The sequence below is a fragment of the Choloepus didactylus genome, chromosome 15, assembly GCF_015220235.1.
Source record: "Choloepus didactylus isolate mChoDid1 chromosome 15, mChoDid1.pri, whole genome shotgun sequence".
Classification (NCBI taxonomy): domain Eukaryota; kingdom Metazoa; phylum Chordata; class Mammalia; order Pilosa; family Megalonychidae; genus Choloepus; species Choloepus didactylus.
In genome coordinates this window covers 69774156-69791300 of record NC_051321.1, presented here as the reverse complement: position 1 = coordinate 69791300, position 17145 = coordinate 69774156, and the positions used below count along the sequence as shown (strand labels likewise).

At 40.3% G+C, this 17145-nt stretch overlaps 1 protein-coding gene across 5 annotated transcripts in view; it reads right to left on the bottom strand.

Annotated features, from left to right (window-relative positions):
* Nucleotides 1-17145, bottom strand: part of FAM149B1 (family with sequence similarity 149 member B1) — an 84873-nt gene that overhangs the window by 35961 nt on the left and 31767 nt on the right. For 3 of the 5 annotated variants that reach the window (XM_037803944.1, XM_037803946.1, XM_037803948.1), the window contains 2 exons: nucleotides 4562-4729; nucleotides 1063-1250 (listed from right to left, as the gene is read on the bottom strand). In XM_037803944.1, the coding sequence (XP_037659872.1) occupies nucleotides 1063-1250; nucleotides 4562-4729 (356 nt within the window). The remainder of the gene's footprint in view (nucleotides 1-1062; nucleotides 1251-4561; nucleotides 4730-17145) is intronic. The other 2 variants (XM_037803945.1, XM_037803947.1) reach the window with 2 other exon arrangements.

Here is a 17145-nt window from a genome sequence, read left to right as displayed (position 1 = left end):
ATTTGTTATGTAGTGTTGAAAACAATTTTTTTAAAAAGCAATTCCTTGGTTCTTTCTGATGTAAGGAAAATGTTCAGAGATAGATTGTGGTGATGAACGCATAACTATGTTATACTGTGGACAGTGGATTGTGTACCATGGATGATTGTATGGTATGTGAATGTATTTCAATAAAACTGAATTTAATAAAAAAAAAAAAAAAACTAAAAAAAAAAAGCAATTCTTAAAAAGTTAAATATACTAATCATATGATCCAGCCAATAGATATTTGCCCAAAAGGAAAGGAAATGTGTCCAAAATTTCCTCTACACTAGTATTCATGACAGCTTTATATGTAATAGCCCCAAACTGGAAACAATCCAAATGTCTATCAATAGATGAATGAATAGACAAATTGTGGTACATCATACAATCGAATACAACTCAGCAATAAAAAGGAATTAACTATTGTTATACACAATGACATGGATGAATCTCAAAATCCTTATGCTGAGTAAAAAGCGAGATAAAAATGTGTACATATTGTATGAGTGCATTTACATGAAACTCTATAAGATACAAGCTAATCTATAGTGACAGAAAGCAGATCAATGGTAACTTGGGGATATGGATTTGGGGCAGAAGGGAGGGGTTAGGAAGACGCATGAGGAAACTTTTGGGGGTGATGGATATAATCACTATGTTGATTGTAGTGATGGTTTCAAGGATGTATACATATGTCAAAACTTAACAAATTGTACACTTTAATTATCTGTAGTTTATATTGTCAGCTATACCTCAACAAAGCAGTTTAAAAAACGTTATTTGCCACTTGCACATGGTTTTTCCTCACAAATCACCCTATTCAAGAGAAAACACAAAGTCTTCCTAACCACCATAGACTAGGTTTTGTTATCCTTTCTTTCTCAAATATTTACTAAATATCTGCTCATTTCTGTGGGAAAGATAAAAGATGAATCACTCCTACCTTTTGTACTAAGGAAGCATATAATCTAATAGACTGGTTAGAGTTTGAAAATCATGAAAAATTATTTTTTGCATTGTCTTCACAAAGATCCTTACCAGAAGCAAAGCCCTCCCAGTGACTACGTATCAACTCCTCCATACAGCCCAGGACCTTGCTCCACACATTGTCAAACACATAAGCAAGAACATCTTCTTTCATGCAGTTAAATGGAGCAATGGGAGGGTACCCTAATTTCTGTTTCTCTGGAGCCACTTCAGATTTCTTTCCATGAAACCCCTCTTCCCTGAAACAGAAGCAAGAGGGAAAGACTTCATGATTATTCTTCACTGAGTGCCCATGACTTTTCTTTGTGCTTCTCAGGCATGTGATTTGTGCCCCTCTCCTCCCCCTTGCCCAGTATGTATGCCACATGTGTGAAGCTGCCTTGTGAACTAGGGAGTTCTCAACAGAGGAGACTCTGCATTTCTCTCTTTACACACCATCTCCAAACCCCAGACCCTTACATCTATAACCCAGATGCTCCCAGTTAGCCAAGCCTATCTCTGCTGCTTTGACAAGGAGTGCCAATAGCCCCCAGGTTCTGGGAAAAAAATCCAGCTAATAGATGTCCTCAACCCTGGATAATGTAAACTAGAACAAAGCAATTTCTGGAAGTGGCTTGCGGTAGAGGGAAATACCTTTAGGTCTCTATAGTGATAGTTGTCCCTAGGACAGCAGAGAGCTCAAAAATTAAATAGAAAACTGTGGGGGTTTGAAGCTCTATGTACTCCAGAAAAACATGTTCTTAAATTTAATCCATTCCTGTAGGCACTATAAGTAGGTCCTTTCGATGAGGTTACTTCAGTGAAGGTGTGTCCCACCTCAATCAGGATGGGTTTTCATTCCTATTACTGGAGTCCTTTATAAGAGTATGAAACGCAGACAGAAAAAGCAAGCCATGGAAGCAAGAAACTGAAATCAGTGAAAACTGGAAGAGATGGGAGATATCAGCAAACACCACCATGTGCATTGTCATATGATAAAGGGGCCAAGGATCACCAGCAGATGGTCTTAGGGAAGAAAGCATCGCCTTCATCATGTCTTGATTTGGACATTTTTCCAGCCTCAGAACCGTGAGTGAATAAATTTCCATTGTTTTACCCAACCCATTTAATGGTATTTGCTTTGAGCAGCCTTGGAAACTAAAACACAAACTATAGGCAGGAAAGAAAGGTGCTAAGAGGCTTAGCAGGGCCACAAGAGCCACAAATAATTTTCTCCTCTCCTTTCCCAAGGAAGAACTGGCCTAACATTAGGTAGGGGAATAGGATGAGTAGTATTAGTTGTTTTTAAATTTGTGTTTCTTTTTAGTGTAGATAACACAGTAATATAACAAAATTCAAATTGTACTGAAGGATATGTAGTGAAAAATAAGTCTCCTACCTCTCTGTCCTTCAGTTCCCATCCACAGAAGCAAACATTATGCCTCATTCTAGAAAAGCAGTTGGATGCTACATTGTACTGCATCTTATTTTTTTATTTAAGGATCCCTATCAATACATATAAATCTGACTCTAAAAAAATAGCTGCAGAATATTTCATTGAATAGATATACCATAATATAGCTAATTAGCCTCTTATTGATGAACCAATCTTTTGCTATTATAATCAATAGTACAATTAACATCCTTGTACATAGTTCTTTGGCTACATATGTGATTGTATCTGTAGGATAAATTCCTACAAATAGAATTATTCAGTCAAAGGATAGATGCATTTCAATTTGACAGGTGTTGCCCAGTTTCCCTCTAAAGAGGTTAGATAATTCACCAGTGGTGAAAAAATATGCCTGTTTACCCACTCAGGGAATTATCAAACTTCTTGATCTTTTGTTCTCTGCCAATCTCACAGATAAAATGGTATCTCATTAGAGTTCTAATTTGCATCTATGAATAAGGATATATTTCACTTTGTATATTTAAAAACCATTTTATTTTTATGTGTACTGACTATTCAGGTCCTTTGTTTTTTCCTTAGTCTTTTTCTTATTGATTTACACATTAAGGAAATTTTCTCTTTGTGTATAAAATGCAAATATTTTTTCCAGTTTGTCATTTGTCTTTTGACTTTGAATTTTTTTCTATGCAGAAATTTCATTTCATGTAGTGATTTATAAGAATTTCTTATATGACTTATAGATTTAGTGTTTTGGTTCGAAAGGATTCCTCACTCCCAGATTATTTAAAAAAGAAAGAAATTTTCCATATTTATTACATTTAAATTTTTGATACATGTGAAATTTGTTTTTGTATAAGGTATAAGTTAGGAACCTTAGTTTTTTCCTTGTATCAAAATCTTTTGCTGAAATCATTGCATATATTAAATTTCCTAATTTAATTCTAACATTCTATTTCTAAACATTCAACTACTCTGCCATTTTACCACCAAATACCTTGATGATATCTCTTAAAGGAAAGCTCCCTTTCTAAAAATCTTCTCTGTATTAACTCAAAATTCATTTGATATTTTTCCCTGGGGACCAATTTGCATTTTTAATTAGTTAAATAAGCTTTATTTTCTATTAACTGAAACCCAGGGAGAAGACCTTTGACTTGGATACAAAGGAAGAGAAAAAGTGATAATTTGACAAGTCAGATGAAGTGAAGCCAAAAGAACTACTTAAAATTCTCTTGCAACAGTGAGCTAGTTCAGTGGTTTGATGTATAGAAATCTGGGTTTTGTTGGGCTAGGCCTAGGCCTGTGTGCATTGAGCATGTGGGTAAGCATGGCTCAGTAAGAAATACGATGGGAAGAAGAGAAGTTAAGTTCCGAATCACATGATGCAGTGTTACCTGGACTTAACCATAGCCTCACAGCCTAAAATGAGATACTCATCCATTTGTAGATATGCTGCTGTGACTATCAATTCTAGAACTTCTAAAGGCTTAGAGGAATAGTTTTAAGAGGTTAATGTTTCCAAAGGTAGAACGGAATAGTAAAGAGAGCACTGGATTTAGAATCAGATGAATAAGGTTTTGGTTTCAGTTTACCTCAGACAAATGATTTAAGCACACTGATTCTCAATTTCCTCCTCTGTAAAGAGGGTAAATAATATCTTTGTACAGGAGTATTGTCAGAATACAATAAGAATGGATATAAATAAGCTTTATTAACTGTAAAGTTCTGCACCAAATATAAGGTTTTATTTAAATTGTATATACATTTTTTCAAAGGTATTTAAGGTAAATGAAGTTCACACTTCTTCCACTGCTCTTTTAAAAAGTTTCAGAGTTTCCATGAGTTGTTGGGTGATAATTTACAAAGAATAAAATTAAATTATGTGGAGAAAAAATACACTTATTTTTAAATCTCTAATCTCAGGAGAGGCACATGTGAAGGAAGAAAAGACACAAATAAGCCTGGTATGTGGAAGTAATAGGAATGTGAATCAACTAAGAACATGAACTCTGAATACCTGAGAAGTAGCAGAAAATAAATAATAGGTCTTGACATAACTCTAATTGTAGATAATATTGGTAGTATACTTTAGAAAAAATAGATATTAATACATAAAACAGGAGGAGAGTAAGAAGCTTAAAAAGATGTAATACCCACATATCTGTATGGTCGAATGCTAGGTATTCCTCTATTATTCCTTCCGAGAGGATTACACAGTCTTCCTCTTCTCTTTCCATAGAACACAAGCTAGGAGATTTGGCAACAGAAGGTACTTTATGAGCATAAGAAGATGAAAAATGTAACTTTTTGCCTCTTATACCAAATCTGGGAGAGGAAAAAAAGCAGATATCCATTATGTACCATGTAAACAGTTCTCACAGCAACACAGTCACGTGAGTTTCAGCTCAAACCCCTCTTGCCCTGGTGACACCTTCCTGTACTACTGCAGTCCTCAGTAACCTATTATTTCTCAGAACAAGAAGGACAAATACTAGCTATAGACCTACTATGTCACTATACACTAATATTGCTTGCTATCTTTTCAGATGCAACATTTGTGGCTATAAAATAGGTTTAAAAATCTAAGAATATTTACATTCATGATTTCATCTTTAAGGTAACTCAGAAGGTTATATGCTTATTTCAGTAACGCTATCATTGCTCAAAATGTATGCTCCTAAGGGCAGGGATCTTATCTTATTTATATTTAAATTTCTCTCCATCCTCAGGTATTCAAAAAGTGTGTATTAACTCATTAACTTCAACAGGTTTACTTGGGAGAAAACCATTCATTTCTGAGCAATCTAATGTTTTAAAATGCCACTCAGTTTAACTAAATATTAAATATAACCAACCTATACTTTGTATTATCTTTTATATTTTTTGTGTCTTTAAGTGTTTTTTAAAGGGATAAAAAAGAGCAAACATTTATAACTTCTCAACAAGCCTGGTGGGCAAACCTAACGGAAGACATTTTGGAAATAAGCATTAGAATCCTTAAAATTAATATACCCTTGGATCATTGGTATCATTTATAAGGATTTCCTTTAAGGATATGAGCTAAAATATTTAGCTATTATCATCACAGAATTGTTTATAATTGCTGAAAATCAAAACTAGACCAACTGTTTCAAAATAGAGAATTGGGGGTTGGTTGCTTAAATGATAGTGTATTAATTCAATGGAATACTATGAGGTCACTAAATTAAAGTGGGAGGAGAAGAATGGAAGATGCCCACAATAAACTGGTAAGTATAAAAGATTACAAAATGCATTCAGTAATTTCATAAAAACAATATAGATGTGTGGCAGAGACAGCTAGAAGCCCCTCAGTATCACTTCTTTCCTTCTTTCCTACTAGAATAACCTGAATTTAATTCAGGAGAGTAATGCATCCATTCAAAGACAGCATTTCCCAGGTTTCTTGCAGCCAGATGTAGCCAATGAGATATTAGCAGACTTATTATGTGGGACTTCTGAGAAGGCTGTTTAAAAGTTAGTGGCTTTACTACAACGGATACCCTTACGCCCTTCTGCCTTTCCTCTTTCCTACTACCTGGAGAGAGAATGTCATTTTTGGAGCTCCTCAGTCATCTTGGACCATGAAGAAAACTTCGGGAAAAACATCCTGGGTTAGGATAGTGGAGTAGAAAGATAAAGGGCGTCTAGGTCCCTGAGAACACCATGCTACCACTGTACTATCGTTAGATTGCCTTCCTCCAGATTTCTTTTACATAGAGAGAAATAAACTTTTCTCTTATTTAAGCCAATAAATAAAGTATGGGATTCATAGGAAGTGGCTGGAAAGGTATACTGAGTTCAGACTATGAAGTACTTTGTGTAATAATTGGATTAATTTATAGCAGTGGAGAGTAATCAAAGTTTTGAAGAAGGGAGCAACAGGATCCTTGCTTTAGAAAATCGTGGTGGTGATAAGAGGATAATGTGGTTAGGAGACTACTGCAAAAGATGAGATGAGAGCCTGAGACATGGCAGGAGGCATGCGGCCAGAGAGAAGGTAAAAGTCTCTGTTCTGAAATCCTAAAACAGTGGTTACCAAAATCCAGTCAGCAGACTTATGCCAGTCCATGGAATGGATAAAGAAAATGTGATTTATACAGATAATGGAATATTATTTGGCTGTAAAAAGGAATGAAGTTCTGATACATGCTATAACATGGATGAACTTTGAAGACATCATGTTGAATGAAATAAGCCAGGCACAAAAGGACTAACATTGTATGATCTCACTGATATGACATAATTAGAATATGCAAATTTAGAGTCAGAAACTAGAATATTGGTTACCAGGGTCCGGGGTAGAGGTAGGTAATGGGGAGTTAAGGCTTAATTGGTAAAGAGTTCTGTTTGGGGTGAAAGAAAAGTTATGTAGCAAAACATTGTCAATGTAATTATCATTACTGAATTGTGTAATTGAAAGCAGTTAAAAGGAGAAATTTTAGGTTGTATATATGTTACCAGAATAAAAATTTAATAAGCATATAGAACTATAAAACACAAAGGGTGAACCCTAATGTAAACTATGGACTCTAATTAATAGTACAATAATAATAATACTATTTCATCAATTGTAACAAAGTTTGCTGGATAAAGAACTTTTGGCTGGAAGTTCTTCTCTTCGGAAACTTAAATATATCATACCACTGTCTTCTTGCCTACATGGTTTCTGATGAGAAATCAGCACTGAGTTTTATTGAGGATCTCTTGTATGTGATGAATCACTTTTCTCTTCCTCTTTCAGAATTCTCTCTTTATCTTTGGCATCTGACATTCTGATTAGTATGTGCCTTGGAGTAGGTCTATTACAGTTTATCGTATTTGGAATATATTGTGCTTCTTAGACATGTATATTTATTTACTTCATAAGAATTGGGAAATTTTCAGCCATTATTTCCTCAAATATTCTTTCTGCTCCCTTTCCCTTCTCTTCTCTCTCTGGGACTCCCATGATGTGTATGTTGGTATGCTTCATGCTGTCATTAAAGACCCTTAGATACTGCTCAATTTTTCCCTATTCTTTTCTCTTTCTGTTCTTCTGTGTGATTTCCACTGTCCTCTCTTCTAGTTTGCTGATTTTTTCTTCTGTCAAATCTGCTGTTATGTCCCTAGTATATTTTTAATCTCCCTTATTGTGCTTTTCATCCCCATAACTTCTGCTATGTTTTCTTCTAACTTTCTAATTATTCTTTTTGCTCACACATTGTCTTCTTAATATCCTTTAACTCTATACCCATATTTAGTTTATTTTTATCCATATTTTCCGTCATCTTCTTGAACTGATTTTATGTTATATATTTTTTATCATGATTTTTAAAAGTCTTCAGTGAATACTTTGGGATTAAAACAACAACAACAATAAAGCTATATATAAAGGTAGGAACATGTTGGAATTAAAGTAGTTATTTTAGATTAGTTGTCTTTTTCTTACTGCCTTGTTATGGTTTGTTTGAAATGTTTTTTTATTGTATGTTTTTTTAAAAAATTTTTTATATAGTTTGTGCCGGTTTGAATGTATTGTGTCCCCCAAATGCCATTATCTTTGTAGTCTTGTGTGGGGCAGAAGTTTTGGTGTTGGTTAGATTTGCTTGGAGTGTGCCCCACCCAGCTGTGGGAGATAATTTTGATGAGATGTTCCCATGGAGGCGTGGCCCCACCCATTCGGGGTGGGCCTTGATCAGTGGAGCCATATAAAACATGCTGACTCAAAGAGACTGGACGGAGTGCAGCTGTGAGTGACGTTTTGAAGAAGAGCAAGCTTGCCAGAGAGGAATGTCCTGGGAGAAAGCCATTTTGAAACCAGAACTTTGGAACAGATGCCAGCCACGTGCCTTCCCAGCTAACAGAGGTTTTCCGGACACTATTTGCCATCCTCCAGTGAAGGTACCTGATTACTGATGTGTTACCTTGGACACTTTATGGCCTTAAGACTGTAACTGTATAGCCAAATAAACCCCGTTTTATAAAAGCCTATCCATCTCTGGTGTTTTGCATTCTGCAGCATTAGCAAACTAGGACATAGTTAATTAAAAAAAAATAGTTACTTAAAAAAAAAAAAAAAACAATGAAAAAATATGCAAAGCCCCCTTGAGGAGCTGGTAGAGAATGCAGGGGTGTTGGGCTTCCCCACCTCAATGGTTGCTGATGTGCTCACAGTCATAGGGGACTGGCGGTTTGATGGGCTGAGCCTTCTACCATGGGACTTGCCCTTGGCAAGAGTGTTGCTGCAAAGGAGAGGCTAGGCCTGCCTGTAATTGTGCCTAAGAGCCTCCTCCTGAATGCCTCTGTTGCTCAGAGGTGGCCCTCTCTCTCTAGCTAAGCCAACTTGGCAGGTGAAATCACTGCCCTCCCCCCTACATGGAATCTGACACTCAGGGGAGTAAATCTCCCTGGCAATGTGGAATATGACTCCCGGGGAGGAATCTAGACCCAGCATCGTGGGATGGAGAACATCTTGACCAAAAGGAGGATGTGAAAGGAAATGAAATAAGCTTCAGTGGCAGAGAGGTTTCAGAAGGAGCCGAGAGGTCACTCTGGTGGGCACTCTTATGCACAATATAGACAACCCTTTTTATGTTCTAATGTATTGGAATAGCTAGCAGTAAATACCTGAAACTATCAAATTGCAACCCAGAACCCATGAATCTTGAAGACAATCGAATAAAAATGTAGCTTATGAGGGATGACAATGTGATTGGGAAAGCCAATATGGACCACACTCCCCTTTGTCCAGTGTATGGATGGATGAGTAGAAAAATGGGGGGGGGAGACAGGCACCCAGTGTTCTTTTTTACTTTAATTGTTCTTTTTCACTTTAATTTTTATTCTTATTATTTTAGTGTGTGTGGTAATGAAAATGTTCAAAAATTAACTTTGGTGATGAACGCACAACTACACAAGTATATAATGGTACTGTGAACAATTGAATGTATGCTTTGTATGACTGCATGGTATGTGAATATATCTCAATAAAAATGAATTAAAAAAAAACAAAACAATACTAACAGACCAGGTTAATATAATGGGATAATGAGTTACGTAATTTTGATCAGCGAGAATTAAAAAATACATCAGTTCTGTGGGAGACATTAGGTTGTAAAAGTTTAAAATTTACACAGAAGTAAATTTTAAAAGGCGTATTGATTAAACATGAGGTTTAAATTAAAAATGAAAGCTCAGACTAGCGACTAGGTAGCAGCTTGAGTATAAATCATTTTTCCCCTCTTTTATTTTACTTTTTATTAGAGCAGTTGTAGATTTCCAGAAAAATCATGCAGAAAATATGGAGTTTCCATACTCCCCCCGCACAGTTTTCCCTATTAATAATTAACATTTTTCATTAATGTGGTAACTTCTTGAATTTATTTAGATTTGTTTGAACTTTTAAGTTAGTTGTTCCAAAGTCTGTGTCACCTCTGAAGTTTTAATTTGTTCCTGTAACTGAGCCATAACTTCCCTTTTCTTAGTATAGCTTGCAATTTTTACTGAAGTCTGGGCATCTGGTTATTTTAGTGTGCTAACTCTGAAGGTCAGTTTCTCCCTCTTGCCTAGGGTTTTATTGTAGATTGGCTATGTGTTAAGGCTCTTCTTCAACTCTTGGTCCAGCTTATACTGAACTTTTACAGTATAAGCCTGTCTTTAACAGTTCAGATTTTCACAGATCTTCTGCACCTATTTCTTGCCCTGGACATGTGGTGCAACTTTTTAGATTGCCTCTTAATGTGCAGTTGTTTCACCTCCAGGAGAAAGCTTCCTTTCCTCTGTTCCTTCTCTGGGAATCCTGCTTTGTTCTGTTTGTTTTTGTGCAGAATTTTCTCCCCAGCTCCTATGACTTGTTTAACTTCTCTCCCTCACTCAGTACCCACTTTTCATTATACTTTTCAGTTCTGGGACTCATCTTGCCTTACAGCAGTTCAGTTTTCCTTTTTTTTCCCCCTGTGAGGCTTTTCTGCCTCTGATAACTTCTCCATTAGCGTATCGCACTCCAGGGAACCAGATGGGATCTGTGATGGTTGGGTTCATGTGTCAACTTGGCTAGGTGGCACTGGCCTGATGATTGCTGTAAGGATATTTGAGGCTGGTTAATAATCCAACGGGCTGGTTTGTCGGATCATCAGTCAATTGACTGCAGCTGACTGATGACTCATCAAGGGGCGTACTTCCACAGTGAGAGAATGCAATTGGCTGGATTTGGTCCAGGTGATCAGTTGGAGGCTTATAAGCCGGACGGTTAGAGAACCTTCACTTCTTTCTTCAGCTGCTCAGTGAAGCATTTCCTGGGGAGCTTGTCGAAGTTGCCAGTTTGTTTCCTGAGGAGTTCGTCAAAGTTGTCGATTCGTTTCCTGAGGAGTTCGTCAAAGTTGTCGGTTCGTTTCCCGAGGAGTTCATCGGACATCTTCCTTGGAGTTGACAGCTTGTTGACGGCTCTGCAGAATTTGGACTCGTGCGCTCCTGCAGTTGCATGAGTCACTTTTACAATTTGATAATCAGAGACATCTCTCATTGATTCTGTTTCCAAGGAGAACCCTAACTAATACAACTTGGTACCAGGAGTGGGGTTCTTGAGAAACGGAATCTTAAAATGGGCTTTTACAATTTGTTTTCTACTTTGATTAGATTCAGAGGCACTAATGACTCTATTTCCAACAATCAAGAGGGTACTAACAGTCCATGGCAGGAGTTGGCAAAGGAAATACGCAAAATAGCACCATTTGATTCTCCCAATTGTGCTCTAGTACGAAGCAAGGCTCTGGGAGACAGTGTTTTCGCCACGTTCACGGAGTTTTGCAGTATTAAGAAGTATGATGATGTTGGCCGGCTGCTCTTAGATACTTTGGATACAGTTGTAAGAGAAAGGGATGAGCTAAAGGCTTCAAATTCAAAACCTGAATGCCATATGACAGATATAAAGGGTTCCATCTGTGCCCTGAAAGAAAATCTTATTTCCTGTGCCCGCAGATTGGAGGTTTCTGAAAATCAGACGCAGTCTCTTATTGTGCGAGTACCACATTTACAGCGTAAACTAAAATCTCAACCTCTCAGGGTGTCTGCTGTTAAAGTAAAGGCATTGATTGGAAAAGAATGGGATCCAGAAACTTGGGATGGGGACATATGGATTGATAATAATGACAGTGAGGACACTGGAACCCTGGATTGTGCTGGGTCATTGTTAGATATACCTGTAGAGGGCTGTCCTGGGGAAACAGCTTCTCTACCTCCAGTCTGCCCTAAGGAGCCTGCCACCCAACCCACACCTAAGGAGATTAACCCTTCAATGCCTGCTAATCTTGTAATCACCTCCCCTGAGGAAGCAGCCCTCACTCTTTTGTCTGGAGAGATTAATCGTGTTTTAAGAGATGAAAATGCAACAGAGTGTCCTGAGGTGAATGGCTTGAGAGAGAATTCTAACTCTTTTCATGACCCACCCCCACCACCAGTTTTTGCTTCAAGACCTATAACTAGGCTCAAATCCCAACAAGCCCCAAAGGGTGAAGTACAAAGTATGACCCATGAGGAAGTACGCTATACTCCAAAAGAACTGTATGAGTTTTCCAATTTATACAGACAGAAGCTAGGGGAATATGTGTGGGAATGGATATTGAGAGTGTGGGATAATGGTGGAAGGAATATAAGGTTGGATCAGGCTGAATTTACTGATATGGGCCCACTAAGCAGAGATTCTGCATTCAGTGTTGTAGCTTGAGGGGTTAGAAAGGGTGTTAACAGTTTGTTTGGGTGGCTGGCTGAAACATGGATCAAAAGGTGGCCGGCATTACCAGAGGTTGAAATGCCAGAACTGCCCTGGTATAATGTGGAGGAGGGGATTCAAAGGCTTAGAGAGATTGGAATGTTAGAGTGGATTTATCATGGAAGACCTGCTCACACAGCCCTGGAATGTCCAGAGGACACACCTTTTACCAGGACTGTAAGGAATAAATTTGTGAAACTAGCTCCATCATCCCTGAAGTGCTCTGTAGTCGCCCTTCTCTGTAGGTCAGATATTACTGTAGGAACTGCTGTCACTGAACTGGAATCCTTAAACACAATGGGGATAATCGGGTCCCGAGTCAGCAGAAGCCAAGTGGCTGCAGTTAATCGCCACAGACAAGGTGGGCATGGCTACCATAATGGAAAACAGGCTCAAAGCAGCAATCAAAATAATATGACTCGCAGAGACTTATGGCGTTGGCTAGTGGATCATGGAGTACCAAGTAGTAAAACAGATGGTCAATCGACTAAATTCTTGTTTGAACTATATAAGCAGAAGAATTCTAGGCCACGTGAACAAAAATCTCCCTTGAATTACAAAAACAGAGAGTCAAGGCCCCTTAATCAATTCCCAGACTTGAGACAGTTTACAGATCCAGAGCCCCTTGAATGAAGGGAAGGCCGGGTACCCTTGGAGAAGGACCCTGTCACACTGCCAAAAATTTATACTGTTAATCTTCCTCCCAGCCTTCCCCAGGGGGACCTACGGCCTTTTATCAGGGTGACTGTGCATTGGGGAAAAGGAAATGATCAGATATTTTGTCGATTATTAGACACTGGGTCAGAAGTGACATTAATTCCTGGAGACCCACAACGTCACTCTGGTCCACCAGTCAGAGTTGCGGCTTATGGAGGTCAGATGATTGATGGAGTTTTAGCCCAGGTCCGTCTCACAGTGGGTCCAGTGGGTCCCCAGACTGATTCTGTGGTTATTTCCCCAGTGCCAGAATGCATAATTCGAATAGACATACTCAGCAACTGGCAGAATCCTCACATTGGTTCCTTGACTCCTGGAGTGAGGGCTATTATGGCGGGAAAGGCCAAGTGGAAGCCACTAGAGCTGCCCTTGCCTAGCAAAGTAGTGAACCAGGAGCAATACCGGATTCCTGGAGGGATTGCAGAGATTAATGCCACTCTTAAGGACTTGAAGGATGCAGGGGTGGTGATTCCCACCACATCCCCATTCAACTCTCCTATTTGGCCTGTGCAGAAAACAGATGGGTCTTGGAGGATGACTGTGGATTATCGTAAGCTTAACCAGGTGGTGACTCCAATTGCAGCTGCTGTCCCAGATGTGGTATCATTGCTTGAGCAAATCAACACATCCCCTGGTACCTGGTATGCAGCTATTGATCTGGCAAATGCTTTTTTCTCTATTGCTATCAGCAAGGACCACCAGAAAGAGTTTGCATTCAGCTGGCAAGGCCAGCAGTTTACATTCACTGTGCTACCTCAGGGTTATATCAACTCTCCAGCCCTATGTCATAATATTGTCTGCAGGGAGCTTGATCATTTCTCCCTCCCACAAGACATCACACTGGTCCATTATATTGATGATATCATGTTGATTGGACCTAGTGAGCAAGAAGTAGCAACTACTCTAGATTTGTTGGTAAGGTATTTGCGTGACAGAGGATGGGAGATAAATCCAGCAAAAATACAGGGGCCTTCCACCTCAGTAAAATTTCTAGGTGTCCAGTGGTGTGGGGCCTGTCGAGATATTCCTTCTAAGGTGAAGGATAAGCTGCTGCATCTGGCCCCTCCTACAACCAAAAAAGAGGTACAACGCTTAGTTGGCCTCTTTGGGTTTTGGAGACAACATATTCCTCATTTAGGTGTGCTACTCCAGCCCATTTACCGAGTGACTAGAAAAGCTTCTAGTTTTGAGTGGGGACCGGAGCAAGATGAGGCTCTGCAACAGGTCCAGGCTGCTGTACAAGCTGCTCTGCCGCTTGGACCATATGATCCAGCTGATCCAATGGTGCTGGAAGTGTCAGTGGCAAATAGAGATGCTGTTTGGAGCCTTTCGCAGGCTCCTATAGGAGAATCACAACACAGGCCCTTAGGATTTTGGAGTAAAGCTTTACCATCCTCTGCAGATAACTACTCTCCATTTGAGAAACAACTGTTGGCCTGCTACTGGGCCTTAGTAGAGACAGAACGCTTAACCATGGACCACCAAGTTACCATGAGACCTGAGTTACCTATCATGAGCTGGGTGTTATCTGACCCACCAAGCCATAAAGTTGGGCGTGCACAGCAGCACTCCATCATAAAATGGAAATGGTATATACGAGATAGAGCTCAAGCAGGTCCTGAAGGTACAAGTAAGTTACATGAGGAAGTGGCCCAAATGCCCATGGCCCCCACTCCTTCCACCTTACCTTCTCTTTCCCAGCCCACAGCTATGGCATCTTGGGGAGTTCCTTACAGTCAGTTGACTGAGGAAGAGAAGACTCGGGCCTGGTTTACAGATGGTTCTGCATGATATGCAGGCACCACCCGAAAGTGGACAGCTGCAGCACTGCAGCCCCTTTCTGGGATATCCCTGAAGGACAGTGGTGAGGGGAAATCCTCCCAGTGGGCAGAACTTCGAGCAGTGCACCTGGTTGTTCACTTTGCTTGGAAGGAGAACTGACCAGAGGTGCGTCTGTATACTGATTCCTGGGCTGTTGCTAATGGTTTGGCTGGATGGTCAGGGACTTGGAAGGAACATGATTGGAAGATTGGTGACAAAGAAGTCTGGGGAAGGGGTATGTGGATAGACCTTTCTGAGTGGGCAAACAACATGAAGATATTTGTGTCCCATGTGAATGCTCACCAGAGGGTGACTTCAGCAGCAGAAGGTTTTAATAACCAAGTGGATAAAATGACCCGTTTGGTGGATACCAATCAGCCTCTTTCCCCAGCAACTCCTGTCATTGCCCAATGGGCTCATGAACAAAGTGGTCATGGTGGTAGGGATGGAGGTTATGCATGGGCTCAGCAACATGGACTTCCACTCACCAAGGCTGACCTGGCCACAGCCACTGCTGAGTGTCCAATTTGCCAGCAGCAGAGACCCACTCTCAGTCCCCGATATGGCACCATTCCTCGGGGTGATCAGCCTGCTACCTGGTGGCAGGTTGATTACATCGGACCACTTCCATCATGGAAAGGGCAGCGATTTGTTCTTACTGGAATAGACACATACTCTGGATATGGGTTTGCCTTCCCTGCACGACATGCTTCTGCCAAAACTACGATACGTGGACTTACAGAATGCCTCATCCACCGTCATGGTATTCCACACAGCATTGCTGCGGACCAAGGAACCCACTTCACAGCAAATGAAGTGAGGGGATGGGCACATGGTCATGGAATTCTGTGGTCTTACCATGTTCCCCATCATCCAGAAGCAGCTGGGTTGATAGAACAGTGGAATGGCCTATTGAAGACTCAATTACGGTGCCAACTAGGTGGCAATACCTTGCAGGGTTGGGGCAGTGTTCTCCAGGAGGCTGTGTATGCTCTGAATCAGCGTCCACTCTATGGTGCTGTTTCTCCCATAGCCAGGATTCATGGGTCCAGGAATCAAGGGGTGGAAACAGGAGTAGCACCACTCACTATCACTCCTAGTGATCCACTAGGGAAATTTTTGCTTCCTGTCCCTGCAAGTTTAAGCTCTGCTGGTCTACAAGTCTTGGTTCCAAAAGGAGGAGTGCTTCCACCAGGAAACACAACAATAATCCCATTGAACTGGAAGTTAAGGCTGCCACCTGGCCACTTTGGGCTTCTTATGCCTCTGAATCAACAGGCAAGTAAGGGGATTACTGTACTGGCTGGGGTGATTGATCCTGACTATCAAGGGGAAATAGCACTGCAACTACACAATGGAAGTAAAGAAGAGTTTTCCTGGAATACAGGAGATCCCCTAGGGTGTCTCTTAGTACTACCAAGCCCCGTGATTCAAGCCAATGGAAAACTGCAACAACCCAATCCAGGCAGGACTACCAATGGCCAAGAAACTTCAGGAATGAAGGTTTGGGTCACCCCACCAGGCAAAGAACCACGGCCAGCTGAAGTGCTTGCTGAGGGTAAAGGGAACATGGAATGGGTAGTGGAAGAAGGTCGTGATAAATATGAACTACGGCCACGTGACCAGTTACAGAAATGAGGACTATGATGACATGAATATTTCCTCCTCGTTTTGTTATGATTATGTTTGTATTTGTCTGTAAAGAAAATATTTTTGCTTTCTTCTCTGTCTTATCCCCTTATCATAAGGCATAAGCTATAACGTTCATTTTGAAGGTATGGTTTTAGGTGATGTGTACAACGGCCAAGTTGACAAGGGGTGTACTGTGATGGTTGAGTTCATGTGTCAACTTGGCTAGGTGGCACTGGCCTGATGATTGCTGTGAGGATATTTGAGGCTGGTTAATAATCCAACGGGCTGGTTTGTCGGATCATCAGTCAATTGACTGCAGCTGACTGATGACTCATCAAGGGGCGTACTTCCACAGTGAGGGAATGCAATTGGCTGGATTTGGTCCAGGTGATCAGTTGGAGGTTTATAAGCCGGACGGTTAGAGAACCTTCACTTCTTTCTTCAGCTGCTCAGTGAAGCATTTCCTGGGGAGCTTGTCGAAGTTGCCAGTTTGTTTCCTGAGGAGTTCGTCAAAGTTGTCGGTTCGTTTCATGAGGAGTTCATCAAAGTTGCCGGTTCGTTTCCTGAAGAGTTCGTCAAAATTGTCGGTTCGTTTCCTGAGGAGTTCGTCGGACATCTTCCTTGGAGTTGACAGCTTGTTGACGGCTCTGCAGAATTTGGACTCGTGCGCTCCCGCAGTTGCGTGAGTCACTTTTACAATTTGATAATCAGAGACATCTCTCATTGATTCTGTTTCCAAGGAGAACCCTAACTAATACAAGATCACTGCTCAAAAAGGCCTGTTTTTTCATTTAGGTGCTCCAGC